The sequence below is a fragment of the Dipodomys ordii genome, unplaced genomic scaffold, assembly GCF_000151885.1.
Source record: "Dipodomys ordii isolate 6190 unplaced genomic scaffold, Dord_2.0 Scaffold1, whole genome shotgun sequence".
Taxonomy (NCBI): domain Eukaryota; kingdom Metazoa; phylum Chordata; class Mammalia; order Rodentia; family Heteromyidae; genus Dipodomys; species Dipodomys ordii.
The window spans coordinates 52,431,525-52,454,428 of NW_012267217.1; the positions used below are offsets into that span (position 1 = coordinate 52,431,525).

The 22,904-nt window shown below is 46.0% G+C and overlaps 3 protein-coding genes across 5 annotated transcripts in view; 2 read left to right on the top strand and 1 right to left on the bottom strand.

Annotated features, from left to right (window-relative positions):
* The first annotated feature begins 692 nt into the window (after positions 1 to 692).
* On the top strand, positions 693 to 3,770 carry LOC105994466 (mitochondrial chaperone BCS1). Its single transcript, XM_013028030.1, has 7 exons — positions 693 to 1,097; positions 1,199 to 1,338; positions 1,537 to 1,731; positions 2,038 to 2,101; positions 2,759 to 2,928; positions 3,238 to 3,355; positions 3,465 to 3,770. Exons 1-7 carry the CDS (start codon positions 778 to 780, stop codon positions 3,712 to 3,714), a joined length of 1,257 nt encoding a protein of 418 aa, XP_012883484.1. The 5' UTR covers positions 693 to 777; the 3' UTR covers positions 3,715 to 3,770.
* A 414-nt stretch (positions 3,771 to 4,184) lies between these two features.
* Positions 4,185 to 12,025, bottom strand: Rnf25 (ring finger protein 25). 3 transcript variants are annotated; one of them, XM_013011597.1, is made up of 10 exons: positions 11,886 to 11,936; positions 9,097 to 9,171; positions 8,746 to 8,848; positions 8,587 to 8,654; positions 7,898 to 7,967; positions 6,044 to 6,115; positions 5,802 to 5,945; positions 5,414 to 5,503; positions 5,029 to 5,163; positions 4,185 to 4,835 (listed from the first exon to the last, which is right to left on the bottom strand). In XM_013011597.1, the coding sequence occupies exons 1-10, from the start codon at positions 11,924 to 11,926 to the stop codon at positions 4,257 to 4,259; spliced, it is 1,377 nt and encodes a 458-aa protein (XP_012867051.1). In that variant the 5' UTR covers positions 11,927 to 11,936; the 3' UTR covers positions 4,185 to 4,256. The 3 variants fall into 3 exon arrangements, with proteins under 3 accessions (XP_012867051.1, XP_012867060.1, XP_012867042.1); XM_013011588.1 differs by having other exon boundaries at positions 4,196 to 4,835; positions 5,414 to 5,506; positions 11,886 to 12,025; XM_013011606.1 differs by lacking the exon at positions 5,414 to 5,503.
* Positions 12,026 to 12,106: 81 nt separating this feature from the next.
* The window catches only part of Stk36 (serine/threonine kinase 36), a 32,302-nt gene continuing 21,504 nt past the window's right edge, over positions 12,107 to 22,904 (top strand). The window contains exons 1-11 of the mRNA XM_013011619.1: positions 12,107 to 12,182; positions 12,608 to 12,779; positions 14,278 to 14,418; positions 14,529 to 14,606; positions 16,248 to 16,378; positions 16,850 to 17,099; positions 19,401 to 19,494; positions 19,734 to 19,903; positions 20,042 to 20,229; positions 20,753 to 20,840; positions 22,070 to 22,213. Coding sequence (XP_012867073.1) covers positions 12,696 to 12,779; positions 14,278 to 14,418; positions 14,529 to 14,606; positions 16,248 to 16,378; positions 16,850 to 17,099; positions 19,401 to 19,494; positions 19,734 to 19,903; positions 20,042 to 20,229; positions 20,753 to 20,840; positions 22,070 to 22,213 — 1,368 coding nt within the window. The 5' untranslated portion in view covers positions 12,107 to 12,182; positions 12,608 to 12,695. The remainder of the gene's footprint in view (positions 12,183 to 12,607; positions 12,780 to 14,277; positions 14,419 to 14,528; positions 14,607 to 16,247; positions 16,379 to 16,849; positions 17,100 to 19,400; positions 19,495 to 19,733; positions 19,904 to 20,041; positions 20,230 to 20,752; positions 20,841 to 22,069; positions 22,214 to 22,904) is intronic.

Sequence of the window (22,904 nt, forward strand, 5' to 3'; positions counted from 1 at the left end):
TTCAAGAAGTGTAATGTTTTTTAAAAGAAACAATTTAAGTGGGACACAGTAATAAAGTTTTAAACAGAACATTAAGAATTAGGCCTAAGGAAGAAGATACTTGAAGGACATTAATCATGGTAAGGCATGTAGTCAATGAAAGATCATCGGAAAAGCCACTCCTCCTGACTAGCCAATGAGCCCCTTTCTATCTTCACTGTTTAAAATTCTGCCCATTTGTTATCCTACTATGAAGCTGGTTATTTTTTTCTCATGCATTTAAGGAATCTCCAAATATTGGCATAAATTTTGCTACTGATCAGCAAAATAGGATGAAGGTCCTGGAGGGTCCACCTTAGTGTTTCAACACTACCTGAACTCTACAAAAGGAGGATATTGAAGCACATAGTACTGTTGAGCTGCCCTTTCTGCTTCTGCAAGAATGTGGGAATGTAGAGTACAGTTTGGTTTCAAAACTAATTTGATTTGTCTCTTCTCCCTCTCCCACTCCTAGGTTTTGATAATGCCTCCAAACCTGTAACCCTCTGGATTTCCTTTTCTTTTCTTTTTCTTTTTTGCCAGCCCTGGGGCTTGAACTCAAGGCATCAGTGCTGTCCCTGAGCATTTGTGTTCAAGGCTAATGCTCTACCACAACTCTTGGTAGTTTATTGGAGATAACAGTCTCAGGGATCTTCTTGCCTGGGCTGGCTTTGGACAGTGATCCCCAAATCTGAGCCTCCTGAGTTGCTAGGATAATAGGTCTGAGCCACTGGTACCTGGCTGGTTTTCCTTGTCAATATGCCACTTGCAGACTTTGTTTTGGCCCTAAAGGACAATCCGTACTTTGGGGCTGGATTTGGGCTGGTGGGTGTGGGCACAGCCCTGGCCCTAGCCCGGAAGGGAGCCCAAATGGGCCTGGTGGCATTTCGGCGCCACTACATGATAACACTGGAAGTACCTGCTCGAGACAGAAGCTATTCCTGGTTGCTTAGTTGGCTCACACATTACAGTACTCGAACTCAGCACTTAAGTGTTGAAACTTCATATCTTCAACATGAGAGTGGCCGTATCTCCACCAAGTTTGAATTTATCCCCAGCCCTGGAAACCACTTCATATGGTAAGATTGGGAGCCAGAGAATGGCTCTGAGAATGTAAAGGCAAATGAAGAAAACTGTATTTGGCCAGGTTCGTGCACTCATCTTGACCATTTTTATTCAGGTATCAGGGGAAATGGATCCGGGTAGAAAGAAGTCGAGACATGCAGATGATAGATTTACAGACAGGAACTCCTTGGGAATCTGTCACCTTCACAGCCCTGGGCACTGACCGGAAGGTTTTCTTCAACATCCTGGAAGAAGGTATGGAATGGCACAGGCAGGCTTTGTATGGGGGTTGCAGAGATGGGAACATTGGACACCAGAGAAGAGCAGCTTGGAGACGAGGAACAAGATCTGAACCTAGGGTGCTGGGAGTCCTTTTGGGCATAGCTTTACCTAATCAAAGAAGCATCTGTGGAGGAGAAAGTTATTGATTTTGTCTCATCTTTCCCCTCCCAGCTCGAGAACTAGCTCTACAACAGGAAGAAGGAAAAACAGTGATGTACACAGCTGTGGGCTCTGAATGGCGTGCTTTTGGCTATCCACGCCGGCGGCGACCACTGAGTTCTGTAATTCTACATCAGGGTCTGACTGAAAGGATTGTCAAAGACATCCGAGAATTCATTGATAATCCCAAGTGGTACACTGATAGAGGTGAGAAGCAGCTGGACTTTGAGCTAGACTGCTTATGTTTAACAGGAGAGTAGGAAGTAGGCTGGCTTTAGTCAGAGCATTATATATATATTATATATATATAACATATATATATATATATAAATATTATATATGTGTATTTCTGTCTCAATTCCCAGTGATAAAAGAGAAAGGTTACCTGTGGGGTGATTTTTTTTTCCTATCAAGGCCACCAAAATAAGAGGAAGCAGGCCTGAAAATCAATGTGGATACCTATGCAAAGGATATGATTCATTTTTGATTGCATTTATTGTGGCTGTATCCTAGGCATTCCCTACAGACGTGGCTACCTGCTTTATGGGCCCCCTGGTTGTGGAAAGAGCAGTTTTATGTGAGTAATTAAAAAAATTTATTTGGTTGGTAATAGGGTTTGAACTCAGAGCATCAAGCTTGCTAGGCTGATACTACCATTTAAAACATGTTCTAGCCCTGCTTTTGGCTGGTTAGAGATGGAGTCTAATTAACTTTCCATCTGAGATGGCACTGACCTACCATTTTCATATTCTAGCCTCCTAAGTACCTAGGATTACACATGTGAGCAACTGGCTTGAAATCCCTTTTTTTGGGTCGGTTGTGGGGCTTGAACTCTGGGCCTGGGCACTGTCCCTGAGCTCTTCAGCTTAAAGCTAACACTCTACCACTTGAGCCACAATGCCACTTCTGCCCTTTTCTGTTTATGTGGTGCTGATGAATCAACCTCAGGGCCTCATGCATATGAAGCAAGCACTCTACCACTGAGCCACTTTCCTGGCCCCTTAAAAATCTCTTAACTGGGCAAAACCTAGCCTTTGTAGAAAAACTGGCCTGGGGCTAGTGAAGGAAATGAATCCAAGACCAGGATGTTCCTCAAGAGATGTGTGGAACATTAGGTCGGGGTAGGAGAGGAGTTAGGCTCTGTGACACACCTTTCAAGACAGAAGATAGAGCAGTTGGGTCCAAGGAGGAATCCTAGGTTGCCTATGAACTTCTGCCATGCCATTATCCACAGCACAGCCCTGGCCGGGGAACTGGAACACAGCATCTGCTTGCTGAGCCTCACAGATTCCAGCCTCTCTGATGATCGGCTCAACCACTTACTAAGTGTAGCCCCACAGCAGAGCCTGGTGCTTCTGGAGGATGTGGATGCTGCCTTTCTCAGTCGAGACTTAGCTGTGGAGAGTAAGTTAAAGTGTGGGGAAAGGGGAGTGATTCTCGTTTTTAACTTGAATTTTTATGGCACTACTAGGGTTTGAACTCAAGGCTCTGGTGCTTCTTAGGCAAGAACTCATCACTTGAGCCACAGCCTGGGAGTAGCTCTAAGTGAAGGTAGTGGGGTACAGGAGCAAATGAGGAACAGTGGGAGAAAGCAAGAAATCCAGAGGATTGATGGAGATTGGCAACAAGAGACACTGAGTAGGGAGCCTTGGTGGCAAGTGGAACAAGGTATTTAGTACATGGCCACTCATGCTTCTGTTTCTCTTCCTTTAGACCCCATCAAGTACCAAGGTCTAGGTCGCCTCACCTTCAGTGGACTGCTCAATGCCTTGGATGGTGTGGCGTCCACTGAGGCACGCATTGTGTTCATGACTACCAACTATGTTGACAGGTAAGAAAGCAAGACTCTACCACTTCCATGCCTTGGGAGAATCATGTCAAGCGGAGCATCTCTTTTGGGGTACCAATAAGAATATCATCTGCAATTTTGCTTCTCTCAGGCTGGACCCTGCCCTGATACGCCCTGGGAGAGTAGATATGAAGGAGTATGTGGGCTACTGCTCACACTGGCAACTGACCCAGATGTTCCAGAAGTTCTATCCAGGACAAGCACCCTCCTTAGCTGAGAACTTTGCAAAACATGTTCTTCAAGCTACAAAGCAGATCAGCCCTGCCCAAGTTCAGGGGTACTTTATGCTGTACAAAAATGACCCTGTAGGGGCAATTGATAATATTGAGTCTCTGAGGTGAGCCACCAAGCCATCCTCAGCTTTCTTCTTGAAATCAATAAATACCTGCCACACTAATATGGTCTCTGATCTCCCTCCCTCTCTGTCAGAATTGAGTACAAAGCAGGGTCTGCAATCAGATGCTTACAGAAAAATGTTAGGTCACCACATACACAGATGATGGACCAGGGCCTAAGACCGAAGAGACAAGAGTAAACAGGAAGATACATGCTTTCATCTAAGGGTATCCAAGTAAGAAATACATATGTAAATGTGGGTTGTGTTATGGTGCTTTCTAAGGATTATCCCCATTTAATGTCAATTTCCCACTGTTTCTCTCTGAAACTGACTACACCAATGAAAAAGTCAGCCCCTTTCTACCCTGATCTTGGAGAACAGACTTCAAAGCAAAGGTGGGGGCTATTCTACCATTCTTGCTAGGAATTTAGACAGAGCCATATATACCTCACAAACTAAGTGCTGTTGAGCAAAGAAAGCCAAACAAGGCCAAGTCTCTTTATTTCCCTCCACCCACTCCCAATTCCCTGTCCCCCCACAGTACTGCTAGGAACCTTCCTCAGATTCCAGACCCAGGGGCTCCCTCCGACTGCCAGGCCGGTATGCTCCCTGGCCCCGGGGTAGATGGGTGTAGGAAGAACCCGGTGTCCGGCCTTTGGAGCGCTCCCAGCGAGTACAGTCCCGAGTCCTGCGGGATGGAGGGCCTTGCCAGCTGCTAGGTGCTTTGTCTTGGGGAGGACCCTTAGTCCCTTGGTTGTGGGGTTCTGGCTTTAGGTCCACAGGATCCTTGAGGGGGCTCTCAGAAGAAGGCAGTTCCTGGGTGTCACTGGTACCTTTCAGGGCACAGCACTCCCCTCCCTTCAGGTGCCGCCGATTGGATTGTCGCCAGGGTCCTCGACCAGACCGGGGTGGATCTAGCATGGCTTTCTGGGTCTCACCCAATCTCTGCTGGTTTAGCCCTGCCCCAGGATTCTTCTCACACACAAACTGAGTAGCCACAGGCAGAGGAGTTGGCAGGGTGGCCTGGGAAGCTGGTGAGGAAGACTGTTCTGTAGCAAGGGCATTAGGTGTGTAGGATCCTCTGGAGACCTCTACAGCTGACTCGGTTTCCAAAGGGGCAGGAGGCTGAAAAGAAAAGAGATGCTTCGAGGGAGATACAGTTCCTCAAAATAGGGACCAGCTGGCTCCCTCTCCGATCAGCTAGCCACCACCAGCTTATAATCTCTGGTAGAACAAAGTACACCCCGTGAGCCATGGTAGACCTGTGTTTTTAAGATGGCTGATGGTACTAAGGGACAAGTAGGGAACACTTCCTCACCTGCTGAAGGCTAATGAAGTATCGATTCCGCTCTGCTTCAAGATCAATAATGCCACCTCGCTCCTGCTGCCTCTGGTAGAGCCGCTTGAGCTCTTCCTGCTGGCGTAAGCTCTCGGCACTGGGTTGGTACTGCTCCTAAAGGGAAAGCAGCAGATGGCAGTGGGGATAGAGGAAGAGCAAGCAGTGGATATGAACCCCTGCTCTCCCAGAACTGCCTCAGAAGCGTGAGTTTTGTTCCTCGGTTGGGTTCCTGAGGCTTAGGCTCTCAATGAGGGCTATGGCTTTACTCAGTCTCCAGAGATCCCATTCAGGAGAGAAAAGATGCCATTCCTCCCTTCTTAGGAAATACCACTATTTCTGACTGATTACAAGTGTATCCTCTTACCATGGGTTGTTGGGGTTCAGGAGCTGCTTTCAGGGAAGCAAGGTCATACACAAGGGGCTCTCGGCACACAGGACACTGCACACCGACTGCCTTCTAAAACAAGAGGAGAATTCATCCCCAAGTCCCCATCAACCAGCCCCAGTGTTACAGAGGGTTTGGACTGTGGGGCCCAAGTGTACCTGCTCAACAATGAGGTGGAATGGGGTGGTAGCCTGGGAAGCTGTGTGCAATGTATGTGTATAGAAGGATGCCTTTATCCTAGGCAGAGATTTCATTCATCTCAAAGGTATTTATGACTCTAACAAAGGGAAAACTAGAGCACAAGGTGGGGAGTGGTTGTGAAGGCCTGGGGGGTCTATCAGGTAAGAGCAGGGTCTGGTGAGTCTACCTGTTTGGTGACGGCATGCTGCCGTTCCTGTTCCCGCTCCTGTCCTTGTGCCTTCAGTTCTTGCTCCATGTGCTGGATGTACCGAGCAAGGCAGTGGCAGTGAAAGTAGTGGTAGCAGGGTGTTTTGGTGAAGGCCTCCTTTTCCTGCAGCAAGACAGAAGTAGGGCATTGTGTCAGCACTCACTCACCAGCCCTCTTCTGCTTGTGCCAAACACAGCCCGGGTCCCAGCTGAGGAACTCACCTGGAAACCATAGAGGCAGATGACACACTGGCCATGGGGGATGTTGTTATCTGTGAGGATTTCTTTTCCTTTCTGAGAGGAGAGAGGATGCACTGTTCAAACATGGAGGCAGACTGTGTGCAAAGCCTGTCTACCACTCCCAGAAGTGGTAGATTGATTGAGCTTCATGCCCATCAAGTGAGTTTGTTACCGTGTATTTATACATTCCTTCCTGGCAATGCTTTGCTTGCAAGTAATCCTTTTTCTGCGTCCCTATCCCTCCCCCGAGATTTGATCTTCCCGCCTTCAAAATCCAAGTTAAGCTGGCACTGGTGGCTCAGTGAAATTTCTTGGAGTTTCCTGCCTGGGCTGGCTTTGAATAGCAATCCTTGGATCTCAGCTTCCTGAGTAGCTAGGATTACAGGCATGAGACACAGGTACTTGTCTAGGGTCAGATCTCTTTACTGAAGCCTTCTGCCCATGAAGCTAAAGACACAGAATATGGGGAATGACACCCTTTAGCCTTGCTTAGGAGGGACTGGGACAGCAATAGTGAAGCTTTCTCTACAAAGAACAGACCTATAATACAAATTTGCCAGTTTATAAAAAAGCAGTTGATCCAAAAGGACCAAAAGGAACAAACTGGCTAAAGTTGAAGTTTTGATTTTTTTGTTTGTTTTGTTTTGTTTTAAGATAAAGTTGAGCCAAGTACCAATAGCCCGTGCCTGTAATCCTAGCTAATCAATAGGCTGAAATCTGAGGACTGAGGTTCAAAGCCAGCCCAAGCAAGAAAGTCTTTGAGACTGTTCATCTCCAATTAACCATCAAAAGGCTGGAAGCAGAGCTGTGGTTCAAGAGGTAGAGCGCTAGCCTTGAGTGAAAAAAGCTAAGGGACAGCACCCAGGCCCTAAGTTCAAGCCCCAGAGTGGTATATATATATATAAAAAAGTTAAAGCATGGATAGCCCATATGGGCAGAGAAATGAAGATGCACTGAGTGGTATATTAAATGTTCATTCTCGGGCTGGGAAGGTAGCTCAGTAGTAGAGCGCTTGCCTTGCATGCATGAGGCCCTGGGTTCGATTTCTCAGCACCATATAAGCAAAAAGAAAAAAGCCGGAAGTGGCACTGTGGCCCAAGTGGTAGAGTGCTAGCCTTGAGCTGAAGAGCTGAGGGACAGCGCCCAGGCCCAGAGTTCAGGCCCCACAACCGGACCCAAAAAATACCGGACCCAAAAAATAAAAAATAAATAAATGTTCATTCTCATGACTAGCTAGTACTCTGGAATTCAGAGGTCAAAGTTGCATTATGGATGCCTGACTTAGGAGTGGTACAGTGTTCTAATGCACATTCCCTGATTTTAGGATACCCAGCTTCTCTTTACGACAACAGTTTTCTTAAAAATCCCAAGTAGAGGATAACAAAATTAACTTTGTTTTTCATCTCCAACAAGAAAAGTTGTGTGTTCTACTTGTAGTTCTGTATGTTGTTTCATGCTCGTTGTCTTCTTAACCAGAGAACACTCTTCAAGAAAAGGAACCAGGACTTCTTCTAATCAGCTCAATCAGATGGTCATCTGTTGCTAAAACCCCTCATTCCCACCCGTCCTGCAGGGCAAGATCTGTCTTTGCCTCTTTCACTTGTCAGTGACAAGAGAACGAGAAATGCACTGAAAATGGAGCAAGAAAAGTAATTTTCTATCAGGATGCTTAAACAGGCAACCTAGGGAAGTCACAGATGTTCTTTGTGGGAAATTTCTGAAATGTTAAGCTCTACATCAACAAGAACTAAATAAATGACTCCAGTTATATTTTTAAGAAGCCCTGAGGGAAAAACTGCCTAGCCTCAAAGGAATGACCAGGCTAGCATACCTTACCTCAATGAGTTCATACAGCATGGCAGTGCCCAGCCCTGCCTTGGCCACATGGCCCAGCGCCTGTGAGATCCTGGAAGAAAGTGAAGCTATTAAGACCTACCTCCTTCCCAAGGCAGATCTATATCCCATTTTTCTTTTTTGTTTTTGTGTTTTCTTTGGTTCCAAGGCTGCGGTTTGAACTCAGGACCTGAATGCTGTCCCTAATTTTTTGTAGTTGTTGTTGATTGTGGGGCTTGAACTCTAGGCCTGGGCACTGTACCTCAGCTCTTCAGCTCAAGGCTAGCACTCTACCACTTGAGCCACAGCACCACTTCCCATTTTCTGGTGGTTAATTGGAGATAATAATCTCAGGGAACTTTCCTGCCTGGGCTGGCTTTGAACTGCAATCCTCAGATCTCAGCCTCCTGAGTAGCCAATGTTACAAGCTAGCTGAGTTACAAGCACAAGCCGATGTCCAGCTGTCCCTGAATTTTTTTGCTCAACACTGTCACTCTACCACCTGAGCCACAGCTACAATTATGACTTTTTGCTAGTTAATTGGTGATAAGAGTCTCATAGACTTTTCGGTCTGAGCTGGCTTCACACTGTGATCCTCAGACTTTCAGCCTCCCAAGTAGGTAGAATTACAGTTATGAGCTACTGGCACCCAGCCAATATCCCATTTTCTTGCTCTGACCTGCCCAACTTACTTGTGGATTTGTTCATCTGAAAGCCCTCGGGGGTTACGGATGGAGATCTGTGGTACTTCCTGTGGATACTAGTGGAGAGAAAGCAACAAATTACTGCTAAAATGATTCTCCCAGGGATTGTCCTCTTCCTCCCTTGCTGCCATGTAGTAGATGCCTTACCTGCACTGGGACTTGAAGCACCAGTGTGAAGCAGACATACTGTGAATTCTGGTCCTCTGCAGTGGCAGGGTGCAGAGTGATCAAGATCTCCCATGGTGAAGATCTGCAGGTGGATGAAGTGGAGACCCAGGATGTGACTGGGCAGGGACTTGAGAGCTGGCAAGGAGGGGGTGAAACAGTAAAGCAGGCAGAGGAAGTGTGCATTGGACTTTCTTTTAAAAGGCTCTAATGAATAGCCTTTGTTTATATGGGAAACATCTCTCAATCAAGAATGATATCTTAAGGATAGATTCTTTATGGAATTCTCTCATTAGTAAGGGGACTGATATCTACCACTAGTTTAATACATACCTGTCATTTCCTTTAATCACCTGTAGTTCATCCAGATAGATAGACTCTAATACTTCGACTTCAGAGGGAAGAACCCTAGAGAGTCAGGGGGAGATTGGATCACCATTACAGTTAGCCCAGCTGTAGCCTACTAAGGCTAATGAAGGCTAGCATTGTTTTTTTTTTTTTTAAAAAGGCAATCTGCTTTAATGTATCCTCTTCTTAAATGAGGGAAATATATTTCCTTAAGTTGTCAAGTAGCCAGATAGGAAGCATGGGAATCAAAAAAAAAAATTGGGGGGTTGGGAAGGTGGCTCAGTGGTAGAGCATTTGCCTTGCATGCATGAGGCCCTGGGTTCGATTCCACATAAGCAAAAAGAAAAAAAAGCCGGAAGTGGCACTGAGGCACCAGTGGTAGAGTGCTAGCCTTGAGCTGAAGAGCTGAGGTACAGCGCCCAGGCCCAGAGTTCAGGCCCCACAACCAGACCCCCCCCCAAAAAAAAGCCCTTAGCTATACTTACTAGCTACATGATCTGAATAGTCACCTCTCTCTGTCTCTCTCTCTCTCTCTCCCCTCTCTCCCCCTTCGCCCCCTCCTCTCATGTCAGTACTGTGGTTTGGACTCTTGTTTGGCTTTTCTGCTCAAGACTGGTGTTCTACCACTAAGCCACACCTCCACTTTAGCTGTTTTCTAGTTAACTGGTGATGAATCTCAATGGATTTATCTGCCCAGGCTAGCTTCAAACTGAGATTCTTAGATTCCTCCCTCCCGAGAAGCTAGAGTTACAGGCATGAGCCATGTGCACCCAGCCGTCATTTACTTTTTTTTCCTGTAAGGCTGAATTACATTATTTAATGTATTTACAGACAATACCTCCATCCCTATGCTCTAGGGTTATTGTGAGGATTAAGGATGATTTGTTTCTATAAAGTATTCCATAGTATTTGGGCTGTAGCAGTTAGTCTAAGTCCTCTTCTAGTTTGTATATAATGTTTTCATTTATAAGGAAAGAGGAAAAGTACTCGTTATTATTTATAATCATGACTCTAAGTTAGGATCCATAGTCTTGATTTAAATCAGAGAATACATACGTATGAACATAAATACAGACAATTGTAATGCCATGGATGAAGTGATTCCATAATTCTACCTAGGCAACATAGAGAAAGATGCATGTTTTTCTGTCTTATACATCTTTCCCTTTTCATCAAGACCAAGATCTGCCCAAGTGGTCTATCAGTAGTTTTTTGGGGTTTTTTTTGGGGGGGAGGGGGAGAAAGAGGAAATAGCAAACCCAGGGCCTCACCCATGTCAGAGAAGCACTTTACCACAGACCTATATCCCCATTTCTCTCTCTTTTTTGGTTGGTTGTGGGATTTGAACTCTGGGCCTGGGTGCTGTCCCAGGGCTCTTCAGCTCAAAGCAAATGCTCTACCACTAGAGCTACAGCACTACTTCCGGTTTTCTGGTGGTCAATGGGAGTGTGGAGAGTCTCACAGACTTTCTTGCCTGGGCTGGCTCTGAACCATAATCCTCAGATCTCAGCCTCGGGAGTAACTAGGAGCCGCCAGCACCTGGCCCCCATTTCTTATTGACTTTTATTATCAGGCCTTAGGCAGAAACCTTAAAATGTAAAACTTTGACACAGAAATGTAAATCTTGGGAGTGCCACAGGCTGTGGTGGTCACTGTTGCCCTCTCAGGGCACAAGTTGTCCCCTCAGAATCTTAAACTTCTTCCTAGCAGTGAAAATCACTTGCCTAGATGGTGACCACGGGTGGAGCTCACTGAGCCAATGTATAACTGAGTGCAGCTTCAGTCAAGAGTTCTTTCCACATTTAGCCCACTGGGTGGATGTTAGGTACAGGATAGGATGGCAGCTGGGTGGAAACCCCTCCTGTCCCACCCAAAAAAGACAAAGGATGGTGGAATTCCTATTATTGAGTATAAGATCTGGGCTTAGTAGTAGTAACTGAACCTTTTGACAAATTATTTTGTTCTTTGGAGTCTACCTAGTCTCATCAGAGCGACTCCTATAAAGGAATTTGTATGTTACAAATCCATGGTGATTTTCTCAACTACTCTATGAGGCACATGCCACACCCACTTTTATGTAGCTGAAGATACTGACTCACAAAAGCTAGGCGGCCAGGTCAGCATCACCCAGCTAATAAAATGTGAAATGAACCCATATTTATCCTATGTCCGAATCCCAGAGTCCTCACAGACTCTGTTTTTTAAATAAAATTTTAGTGTCATTCTTAAGGTGTTGTACAGAAGGGTTACCATTTCCAGATTCTGGTCTCTTTAGAATGCTTGGGAGGAGGACAAAGAGAGCTTTCCGTCGGGGATAGGCTTTATTCTGACAACTGCCCTCACGGGTACTGTCGGGGAGAGAGGAGACTGAGGCGGAAATGGGCTGCTCCAAAGGGGCAAGGGGGAAGCGAGCTGGAGGGCATCGGTTTGGGGAGGTGTGAGGTGGGATGGACAGCCATCCCTTAAACCCGAGAAAATTCACTACAGAGAGTAAGCAGAGGGGGTGTGGCCAGAGGAGGAGGAGGAGGAGAGGGCGAACCGATTACTCGGGGAACCAGAGTGGCCAGGCCGAGGCGGACCCGGCCTCCTCCGCTCCGAGCGGCGCCCCTCCACCCTCGGGTCCAGGAGCTCGCCTTGGGAGAGGTGTCAGGGTCTCGGCCATCCCTCACCCGTCTCTCCGCCCCACATGCCCGCCGTACGGACCCGTCTGCGGCCGCCACTAGTTCCTAGTACCAGATCCAGGCGGCCATCCAAAGCCCATGACCCAAAGTTACCAGTCTTCTTCCCCGGCAGCCGCCGACGCAGACGCCGCCATGTCTTCCCCGGCCCGCAGCCGGAACCGGAAATAGCCTTAGGAAAGTCGGAGGCGGAAAACTTGGGCCGGAGAGGGTGGAGACGCGCCAGCGAGCGCCGTCTCCAGGCAACCGCAGACTCCCGGTCCTCCGCGGGGCCCGGTGACCCGGCGACAGCTGGGAAGTGTCCCGGGAAGTGCCTATGGCTGCTCCAAGTCCGTTCCCACACCTGCGAGAGCTCGGTCGTGAACTTCTGACCGGCTGTAGCGAGTCAAACTGGTAAGAACGGGGAACCGAAGAGGTCGGCCCTTGGGGGCGAGCTCAAGTCAGGCACACTATACAGGCAGCCAGACAGTGCTCGGCTGGAGGCCCGAGCGGGCCACCCTCGGCCCGGGGATGGCCTTGGAGCGCGATCGTGGCCAGCTAAGGTTTGGACAGGGATGGAGGCAGCGGTGGTGAGGATGCTCAAGGGCGGCCGAACTTGAGGGAAGTTGTAGAGGCTGGGTGGTGGGAAAGGCTAGTTCGAGGGAGGAAGGGGGCTGGATTGGGGTCGGGAGCATCTCCAGAGAGGTACTGTGTTTGTGCTGAGGTCTTATCTTCCTAGCCACTGTAACCTAGTATGTTCTTCAGGTCCGGGTTGTTTTGGAAAAGAAGAGGAGAAGGTAAAGCAGCTAACCTTTATCCCTCTCTCGTGTGCGAAGCAGGCCCCCCAGATGTGTGGAACTGTCTCTGGACCCCTAGCTCTGTGCCACCATCCTCCTCTCCCACCTGAGAGATCCTGAAAGCCTCATCATGGAAAAGTACCATGTGTTGGAGATGATTGGTGAAGGCTCCTTTGGGAGAGTGTACAAGGGTCGAAAAAAATACAGTGCTCAGGTAGTGCACAAAGAGAATGATCTTTTCAGTGGGATTTGCTAGCTCTAGTCGCGGAAAATGGGACCAGAAGGGAGGGATTTATGCCAGCATGTATTCCTAAGGCCCTGACTCTTTCTACTTCTTTGTTTATGAAAATATAATTTTATTGTTGTTATTAAGCTGTTATTCAGAGGGGTTACTGTTTCATAAGTCAAGTAATGAGTGTATTTCTTTTTGGAAATCACTCCTTTCTTTGTTTTCCCCGCTTCCCCCTCCTGTCCCTGCCCACAAGTTGCATAGTCCATTTTCCATATAATTCCTTCATACTAATTCTTTTTTTTTTTCCAGTCCTGGGGTTTGAACTCAGAACCTGGGCACTGTCCCTGAGCTTTTTTTGTTCAAGGCTAGCACTGGGCTGGGAAGGTGGCTCAGTGGTAGAGTGCTTGCCTTGCATGTATGAGGCCCTGGGTTTGATTCCTCAGCACCACATAAGCAGAAAAAGCTGGAAGTGGTGCTGTGGCTCAAGTGATAGAGCGCTAGCCTTGAGCTGAAGAGCTGAGGGACAGCACCCAGGCCCAGAGTTTAGGCCCTATGACGACCATAAAAAGAAAGAAAGAAAAGGCTAGCACTCTACCACTTGAGCCACAGTGCCACTTCTGGCTTTTTTTGTTTATGTAGTACTGAAGAATTGAACCCAGGGCTTCATGCATGCTAGGCAAGCACTCTACCACTAAGCCACATTCTCAGTCCTTCTTCATATGTCTTATAAGCTCTCAAATTCCAGCTTCATTACTTTCTAGTCTTAGAGCTACTTCAATTCTCTGTGTGCGTCTACCCTCCTCATCTCTAGAGTGGGGATAGGCGTAACATCTGACTGATGATAGTTGAGGATTAAATGTTTTGTCACATCCAGTTACTTGGTACAATGTCAGACACCTAGTAAACAGCAAATAGTGTGTGTGTGTGTGTGTGTGTGTGTGTGTGTGGTTGTGCACACTTGAACTCAGGGCTTGGGCACTGTCCCAGATCTCCTTTTGCTCAAGGTTATCTCTACCACTTTTTCTATAGCTCCACTTCCAGATTTTTGGTAGTTAATTGCAGATAAGAGTCTCAGGAATTTGAAATTTAGCCTCCTGAGTAGCTAGGATTACAGGCATGACCCAATAATGTTATTATTCTTATTAGTCTGTATTATTCTTTGCAGGAAGAAATAAACTATGTGAAATCTATTCTCTTCATTTTTCTTCCTTTTTTCTCTATTTCTCATCTTGACTCTAGTGGTTAGATCAGAACACATCTTCCAGAATCTATCAAAGGGATGTTTGGCAATGGCTGTTTCCTGAAGGTGGAGGAGGGGGAAGGGTGGAAGAAGCTTTAAGACCAGAACACTATGGGGAAAATAGAAAGGGGAGGCTAGCAGATCTGATAAAGAGTTGCTCAAGTAGAATGAAGGTAAAGGTTGAAATCCTAGCTTTGCCAAAAGTATGGACCAGGCCTTGACTATTCTTTTTATTGTCAGGTGGTGGCCCTGAAGTTCATCCCCAAACTAGGACGCTCAGAGAAAGAGCTCAGGAATCTACAACGAGAGATTGAAATCATGCGGGGTCTACGGCATCCCAACATTGTGCATATGCTTGATAGCTTTGAGACTGACAAAGAGGTATGATTTATTAGTTTAGGGTCACCTCTCCCATATCATAAGAGTTCCACAAATTTCCCAACTTCATAATACATGAATCTTCCATCAGCACTATTGCCTTCTCCCTGCAGGTGGTAGTGGTGACAGACTATGCTGAGGGAGAGCTCTTTCAGATCCTGGAAGATGATGGAAAACTTCCTGAAGAACAGGTATGTTTCCTGGCTTAACCTTCTAACCCTGGTCCCTCTCTAGGTGAAGGACTCGTAGGGCGAACTGAGAGTGCTGAAAAATTTGCATTTTTGAAGACTCTCATGAATGCTAGATTCTAGGTGTTCCTAGGGCATTGTATAAATAAAGTTGTGATAGTGAAGTCACAGTATCTGAAGACAAAGCTTGGATCTGCCCCTTACTAGCTAGGTCCCTCAGACAAGTGAGTTTAATCTCCTTGTATTTAGTTTCCTCGTTTATAGTGAGGAACTAGACATAATAATAATATTTAACTGTGAGAAAAGCAACTTTTCTATCCAAGTAGTTCATTTCCTTCTGTTAATCTGTGTGTGTGTGTGTGTGTGTCTGTGTGTGTGTGTGTGTGTGTGTGTGTAAGTGTGTGTGCTGGGCCTGGGTCTTGAACACAGGGGCCTGGATGCTGTCTCAAAGCTTCTTTGGCCTAAGGCTAGTGCTCTACCACTTGAGCCACAGCACTACCTGGCTCCTTTCTGTTAATCTTGAGAGAACAGTTTTTCTGAAAAGTTCCTGCTTTGGCCAGGTGGCTGGCTTGGCCCTTTTTAATTACACTTTAGCTACATATGCCTTTTTTTTTGTTGAGCACTTTTAAAACATACTGTTAGAAACTCCTTAAATTTTAATTATATCCTATTAATTAAGCCATATCCTTTTGCAGATTGTGAACTTGAGCTCAGGCAATGTAAACAGAGAGGCAGGGCCTACTGGGTTAGGGAAAAAAGAAGTGACCTGCCTGTTCTGTGTGCTTGCTTGCAAGATTTTTGGCTGATGGAATGCTCTTCTGCAGAAGTAAACTTTACTGAGTTCCTTCTGAGTTGGTATCCTTCTTTATTAGGGAGACCCAACGTCCTGAGCTATTTCTAACAATACTCAATCCAGATATTTAAATAGTTAGCTATTATCAATGTCAATGGTCTTCCTTTAAGAAAGAAGATCAGTAGTGTACCAGAGAGGGAGGATAGTAGGAAATAAGAGCTGTGATAGGACAGAATCTGCCACCAGGTTAGAATGGAATTAGAATAATCTCCAGCTCTATTCATTCTAGGAGTTTCTCTGAAGTCTAACAAGTAACCTCTGCCCAAGAATTATCATCACAACACTGTCTTTCAATCACTATTTTTAATATTTGTCTTGTTTTGTCTGTCTTGTATGCATGACTACTCTTGAGAAAAGGAACTTCATCTTATTTAATAGCAACTACTATGTACCAAATGTTCACTGTATTCCAGAAACTATACTAACCATTGCTTTGTGTACTTTAACTCTTTTCATCCAAACAATAATCCTCTGAGGTAGAGAGTATTGTTGCCTTATAGATGATACATCTGATAAATCTCATGGTCATACAAGCTAGTAAGAAATTCAGAAGACTTTCCTTGAATAAATGAATGGGGGGAAAAAGATTAACAAGGGGAACAAAAATTAAGGACAGTATAGTGTGGTATAAAGATCGTATAGAGTGATGTTCTGAAAGAATGCAAAAGAGGGAAAGATCAGAATTACAGTGGCAATAGAAGTCTTTGGCATATAATCTGGCTCTTTCCTCTGACCTTTTCTTTCTTTTTTCTTTTTCTTTTCTTTCTTCTTCTCACCTGGATGACCTTTAGGTTCAGGCCATTGCTGCCCAGTTGGTGTCAGCCCTATACTATCTGCATTCCCACCGCATCCTACATCGAGACATGAAGCCTCAGAACATCCTTCTTGCCAAGGATGGTGGCATCAAGCTCTGTGACTTTGGGTAAGATTTCTGAGCTTCCATCTGTGCTTCCAGTTTTACAAGGTGTCTTACAGCATATTGATGGCTTACTTGGGCCATTTTTTTTAATTTTATTTTGCCAGTCGTGGGGCCTGAATTCTGGGCCTGGGCACTGTCCCTCAGCTCTTCAGCTCAAGGCTAGTGCTCTACCACTTGAGCCACAGTGCCACTTCCAGCTTTTTCTGTTTATTTGGTGCTGAGGAATGGAACCAGGGCCTCATGCATGTAAGGCAAGCGCTCTACCACTGAGCCACCTTCCCAGCCCCTTGGGCCTCATTTTAGAACCTCTGTTGAAATCTAGGCCTCCTTCTGGGTCCTCTGGGCTTTGTGAAAGGTGCTTTTCTCTTCTGGTTGGGTATATCTGGTCAGTACATGACCAGATTTTGTTTTCTCATAGTAACTAGTTTTAGAATTTCTTTTTCCTTTCCACTTTAATCCTGTCATTTGCTGCAGATTTGCCCGGGCTATGAGCACCAATACTATGGTGCTGACATCAATCAAAGGCACACCACTATATATGTCTCCAGAACTGGTGGAAGAGCGACCCTATGACCACACTGCAGATCTCTGGTCTGTGGGCTGTATCCTGTATGAGCTGGCTGTAGGCACCCCTCCCTTCTACACCACAAGCATCTTTCAGCTAGTTAGCCTTATTCTCAAGGACCCTGTCCGCTGGCCTTCCACTATCACTCCCTGCTTCAAGGTAATGAAAACTAGGATGAAGATTACTTTTTTATCAGAAATCTATCTTCTTCTACTTCTGTTTTCTTTCCCAAAATCCTTTTCCAGAGCTGGGGTGGATTTTTCTGGAGGAACTGGGACAAGCAGCCTTGCTTTTTTACTGGACTAATCCAGGAAGGTGTTCTGAGGTCTGTCAAATTTGGGGATGCTAGCTCATACAGACTACATAGGCAGGCTATGTGCTATTATATTAGAAAGCTAATTTTTATTTTTTATGGTTTGTTTTCTTTTAATGCCAGTCCTAGGGTTTGAACTCAGGGCCTGGGCACTCTCCCTGTCATTTTGTGCTCAAGGCTAGTGCTCTACCAATTGAGCCACAGCTCCACTTCTGGCTTTTTGTGGTTAACTGGAAATAGGATTTTCTCACAGACTTTCCTGCCAAGGCTGGCTTTGAACCATGATCCTCAGAACTCTGCCTCCTGAATGGCTAGGATTACAGGCATGAGCCAGCTGGTATCCCGCTTAGATAGCTAATTTTAAGAGACCACTGATACTAGTACTTTACCTGCCCCCTGATCCACTTATTTCCTATCATATCCATTGTCTAGATGATACCTAGACATAGTTTGCACTTTCAATCCTCTTCGGAAATCAGGATGGCTGGTGATGGGACTGATTTAGTGGTTAGGGACCAGTAACCGACATAGAACCTACTGGCTAAACCTCAGCAGCTGGTGGAAGAACAGAAGGAAAGGGATTTTTTTTTGTTTATGTTTTTTCTTACTTAGGACAAGATTATGGGCCCTAGGTTTTGGGCCCTCAATGAGATTTAAGTGAAATGTTCTTCTAAAGTGAAATCTCATGTGCTTTATCTAAAAGGAAATGGGTATAGGCAAGGCTTGCTTTTCCCCACAACTTGTGTAGTTAGGAGGCCTAAATGAGTATCAAAAAGAATCTAAACCTTAAATGAGAGAGGTGTACATAAGATATTCATTCTTTCCTAGGCTGTTATGTAGATGTCTTTAGACATAGTTGTACATATCATTTTATTTTAGAACAGTGATCATAATCAGCTAGGACTTTCCATTCTTGTTTCAGAACCAATTGAAGATTTTCCTGAAAATAGTTTGTAACAGATGTACTCTTTGAGTCCCTCTACTATTCTACCTTTTTTTTCCTTGCTGGTCCTGGGCTTGAACTCGGCCTGGGCACTGTCCCTGCTGTTTTGTGCTCAAGACTAGTGCACCACCCATTGTGCCACAATGCCACTTCTGGCTTTTTCTTAGTAGTTTATTGAAGATAAGAGTCTCACAGGGGCTGGGAAGTTGGCTCAGTGGTAGAGTGCTTGCCTTGTATGCATGAGACCCTGGGTTTAATTTCTCAACACCACATAAGCAGAAAAAGCTGGAAGTGGCGCTGTGGCTCAAGTGATAGAGCGCTAGCCTTGAGCTGAAGAGCTGTGGGACAGTGCACAGGCCCAGAGTTCAGGCCCCATGACTGACACACACACACACACACACCAGCAGGAAAAAAAGACACACACACACACCACACAGACACACACACACACCACACACCAGCAGGAAAAAAAAGTCTCACAGACTTTCCTGCCAATACTGGCTTTGAACCATGATCCTCAGATCTCAGCCTCCTGAGTAGCTAGGATTACAGACGTGAGCCACCAGCGCCCGGCTAAACTTCTTCTTCTTTTTTTTTTTTTGCTGGCCATGAGGCCTGAACTCTGGGCCTGGGCACTGTCCCTCAGCTTTTCAGCTCAAGGCTAGCGCTTTACCACTGGAGCCACAGCACCACTTCCCGGTTTTTCTGTTTATGTGGTGCTGAGGAATCGAACCCAGGGCCTCATGCTTGCAAGGCATGCACTCTACCGCTGAGCTACCTTCCCAGCCCCCCCAAACATACTTTGTATGATTACTTGTGTGAATGTGCTTTGAACCATAGATACATCTGCTCCTACGCAGCCACAAACAACCCATGAGGAAAGAGAAGACAAAGGGAGCATGTATGACTTTTGAGGGCTTTTTTGCAGATGATTGTGAAGATGACATTTCTTCTTCACTTTGGTTTTTCTTTTTTCACAAAGATGGGGTTACCAAATGCTTATGGATAGGAATTAGGGCTCCCTAAGAAGTGAGACAAGGGTCTGTCTGGGAAATGATGTTTAAGGAAAAGGTTGTTGAGAGTATAGTCAAGGCTGGTTTAAGTAACAATGAATCTGGGAGTCCTGGTTTGTACTTCTGCTAGTAGGTAGAGCTTTAGAAGGATTAGAAAGAAAGACTAATGGAGTCTTGATTTCTTTCCACAGAATTTCCTGCAGGGGCTTCTCACCAAGGACCCCCGGCAACGTCTGTCCTGGCCAGACCTCTTACATCATCCCTTTATTGCTGGCCGTGTCACCAGTGAGTCATCAGGGTCCCTAGAGTTCTGGCATTTCCCAGTATCTTCTCCAGTCTTTCCTTTTCCTTTCAATACCTGGATACAACTTACCTTCTTCCTTCCACCAGCTTGGACTTTTGTCTTAGCCCTTCCCCTAACTTTTGCCACACCTACTCCTTTTTGGCCACAGAAGTTGTCCCTGGCCTAGTGAACAAGGAGGCTACATCCTAGAATAATCATGTCTTCTACTTCCCTCCTGCAGTATTAACTGAGCCAGCAGTCTCTGATTTGGGCACCCCATTCACCAGTCACCTGCCCCCAGATCTTCAGGTCCTAAAGGATGAACAGGCCCAGCGACTTGCCCCTAAGGGTAATCAGTCTCGCATCTTGCATCAGGCCTGTAAACACATGGCTGAGGAATCTGAGAAGAAGGTGTGTAGGCCAAAGGAAAATATGTAATATGGGGGAGTGGGAGGAGAAGGGTGACTTTCATGAGTTGTGAAAGGGCCATTAGTAAGATCCACATTACCCAAAATAGTTCTTCCATTGTCTCTAACTCACCTCCGACAGAAACACCAGAATGCAGGCCCTGGCCTTGAACAGGAGGACAGCACTAGCAAAGTGACTCCTGGCACGGAGCCTCAGCTTGGACTAAAGGCCACTTCTCAGGAACCAAGTCTTTTGGGTGGGATTTTGACCTCAGAAATGAAAAGCAACTGGACTGAGTGGGGGGATGGAGAAGCCCCCCCTGCACCCCGGTGAGAAGGGTACAACATAGTGGTTTGTGTCAGGGTTTAAGTTAATCTGCAGATCTTGTGTTCTAGCCAAAACAAGTTGGAGTTCAGTCATTAGTGCCTAATTATACACAAAGCCTTAGGAATCTGAGCCCTGGATTCTTGGTTTATAATTACAAATACTTTCTGGATTCATCAGGAAACCTGAGGACTTTCACTTCATGACTCAGTTGTGCTTTGACTGAAAAGGAAAACATCATTTCTCTCTAGAGAAAGGAAGATTATTTGGGTTGAGAATTGTGGTGAAAATGAATGTACACTTGAGAGTATAATTCACAGTGGGAGGGCAGTCATGGTGGGAGGGCAGTCAAGGATATGTGTATGGAGGTCAGCATAACCAGCTACATCCCATATCCCAGAAGAATATTTCTTCTGTCTACCTGCTTGACTTGTTTATTTCTTCCAGAGTCTAGAGGGAGGGACAAGTTAATGATCCTTAAGGCTTCCAGGGCTGGCACTCATCCTACCTGTCTGCTTCCTCTGGCAGGGAAAACCACATCACCTTGGAGTGTGAACAAACATTGCCAGAGGTAGTGGGCCAACGGAGCATTGATGCTGTTGACCTAGAAAATGAGGTGAGCCTGGGTGCTCTTTTCCGACCTTGTCTCTGCCATAGGATATTGTCTAACATGGATGTTTTTCTAGACTAGTGATTCTCTTAAGTACGGGCTCCCTTTGTAATATAAAATTGCTTCATCAATTTATAGATTTTAATTATATAGTTTCTGAGCATGTAATTTCTCAATTAGAATACATAGGTACAAATGAAAGTCCAAAGTCACATATGGTGACATATGCCTGTCATCCCAGCTGTTCTAGAGGACAAGGGAGAAAAATCAGTTGAGCCCTAGAGTTCAAGGCTGATCTGAGCAACAGAGTGAGATCTCATCAAAAAAATATATATATATAATTTTAAAAAACAGTTTCTTTTAACCCAATCTCAGTTATAGAGATGACTTATGTTGTTATTTGATTCTGTCTCCTTCCAAACTTTCTGTACATTTATATGCACACAGGGAAACCCATAGTTGGGCTATTGTTACTGAGTTTATCTTTATGTACCGTTCTGTATCATGTATCTTTTACTGTATAATCTATTTAGTAGCTTTCTCTATCTCAGAGCGTCTATCTCAGTCTTTTTTTGTTTCTTAGAGTTCTAATTTTTTTTTGGGGGGGTCCAGTCATGGGGCCTGAACTCTGGGTCTGGGCGCTGTCCCTCAGCTCTTCAGCTCAAGGCAAGCGCTCTACCACTTGAGCTACAGCGCCACTTCCGGTTTTCTGGTGGTTTATTGGAGATAGGAGTCTCACGGTCTTTCCTGCCTGGGCTGGCTTTGAACCGCGATCCTCAGATCTCAGCCTCCTGAGGATTACAGGCTAGGATTACAGGCGTGAGCCACCAGCGCCCGGCCTGTCCCTTTTTTGACTGGCATCTGAAGATGAAAGTCTGTGTGAAGGAGATACAAGTCTGGCTTCTTGTTTTTTTTTTTGTTTTTTTTGTCGGTTGTGCGGCTTTAACTCTGGTCCTGGGCACTATCCCTCAGCTCTTCAGCTCAAGGCTAGCACTCTACCACTTGAGCTACAGTGCCACTTCCGGTTTTCTGGTGGTTTCTTGGAGATAAGAGTTTCATGGACTTTCCTGCCTGGGCTGGCCTTGAACCTCGATCCTCAGATCTCAGCCTCCTGAGTAGCTAGGATTACAGGCATGAGCCACCGGTACCTGGCCAAGTCTGGGTTCTTGCCAGGATGGAAGCTATGACTCTGCTAACACATGCCTCCTGACCTCTTTCACTCCTCTGCGCCCCAGGAGCCAGGTAGCGATGATGAGTGGCAACATTTGCTAGAGACCACTGATCCTGTGCCCATTCAGCTGAAGGCGCCTCTCACCCTGCTGTGTAATCCTGACTTCTGCCAGCGCATCCAGAGTCAGCTACATGAGACTGGAGGGCAGGTAATGGGCAGTGGTGTGTTGGGTTGGATTTTGACTATTTTCAGAAATCAACTGTGAAACCAAAGCTCATTGACATAAAGGGAGAGAGTCAGCCCTTTTCCAGCTCTTTCAAGGAATAGATTAGAGGAGGTTGAGTGAGAGTGAGCCTTGGATTTCCCTTTCTGGAGGAAAAGACAGTAGCTATCTAGGCTAGGGACCAATAAACTTCAACAAACTTTGTTGTGTGTGTGTATGTATGTGTATGCACACGTGTGTGCATGCACACACACTCATACTGGTGTTTGAAGTCAGGATCTGGGCACCATCACTTAGCTTGGGTTTTTTTGTTGCTTTTTGTTGTTTGGTTTTGTTTGTTTGTTTGTTTTTGGCTAGTCATGGGGCTTGGACACAGGGCCTGGGCACTGTCCCTAAGCTTATTTGCTCAAGGCTAGTGCTCTACTACTTTGAAGCACTGCTTCACTTCCAGCTTTTTTTTTTTTTGGGCCCGGTCATGGGCCTGAACTCTGGGCCTGGGCACTATCCCTCAGCTCTTCAGCTCAAGGCTAGTGCTCTACCACTGGAGCCACAGCGCCACTTCCTGCTTTTTTCTTTCTGCTTATGTGGTGCTGAGGAATTGAACCCAGGGCCTCAGGCATGCAAAGCAAGCGCTCTACCACTGAGCCACCTTCCCAGCCCCTACTTCCAGCTTTTT

What these genes read in the sequence shown, in the direction of transcription:
- LOC105994466 (XM_013028030.1), top strand. Translation starts at nt 778, where the DNA reads ATGCCACTTGCAGACTTTGTTTTGGCCCTAAAGGACAATCCGTACTTT. An exon ending in TCGAGACTTAGCTGTGGAGA is followed by an intron (nt 2,929 to 3,237) that starts GTAAGTTAAAGT and finishes CTCTTCCTTTAG; the next exon opens with ACCCCATCAAGTACCAAGGT. An exon ending in ACTACCAACTATGTTGACAG is followed by an intron (nt 3,356 to 3,464) that starts GTAAGAAAGCAA and finishes TGCTTCTCTCAG; the next exon opens with GCTGGACCCTGCCCTGATAC.
- Rnf25 (XM_013011588.1), bottom strand. Translation starts at nt 11,926, where the DNA reads ATGGCGGCGTCTGCGTCGGCGGCTGCCGGGGAAGAAGACTG. An exon ending in TCTGCCTCTATGGTTTCCAG is followed by an intron (nt 5,946 to 6,043) that starts GTGAGTTCCTCA and finishes GTCTTGCTGCAG; the next exon opens with GAAAAGGAGGCCTTCACCAA. An exon ending in AGCATGCCGTCACCAAACAG is followed by an intron (nt 5,507 to 5,801) that starts GTAGACTCACCA and finishes CTCTTGTTTTAG; the next exon opens with AAGGCAGTCGGTGTGCAGTG.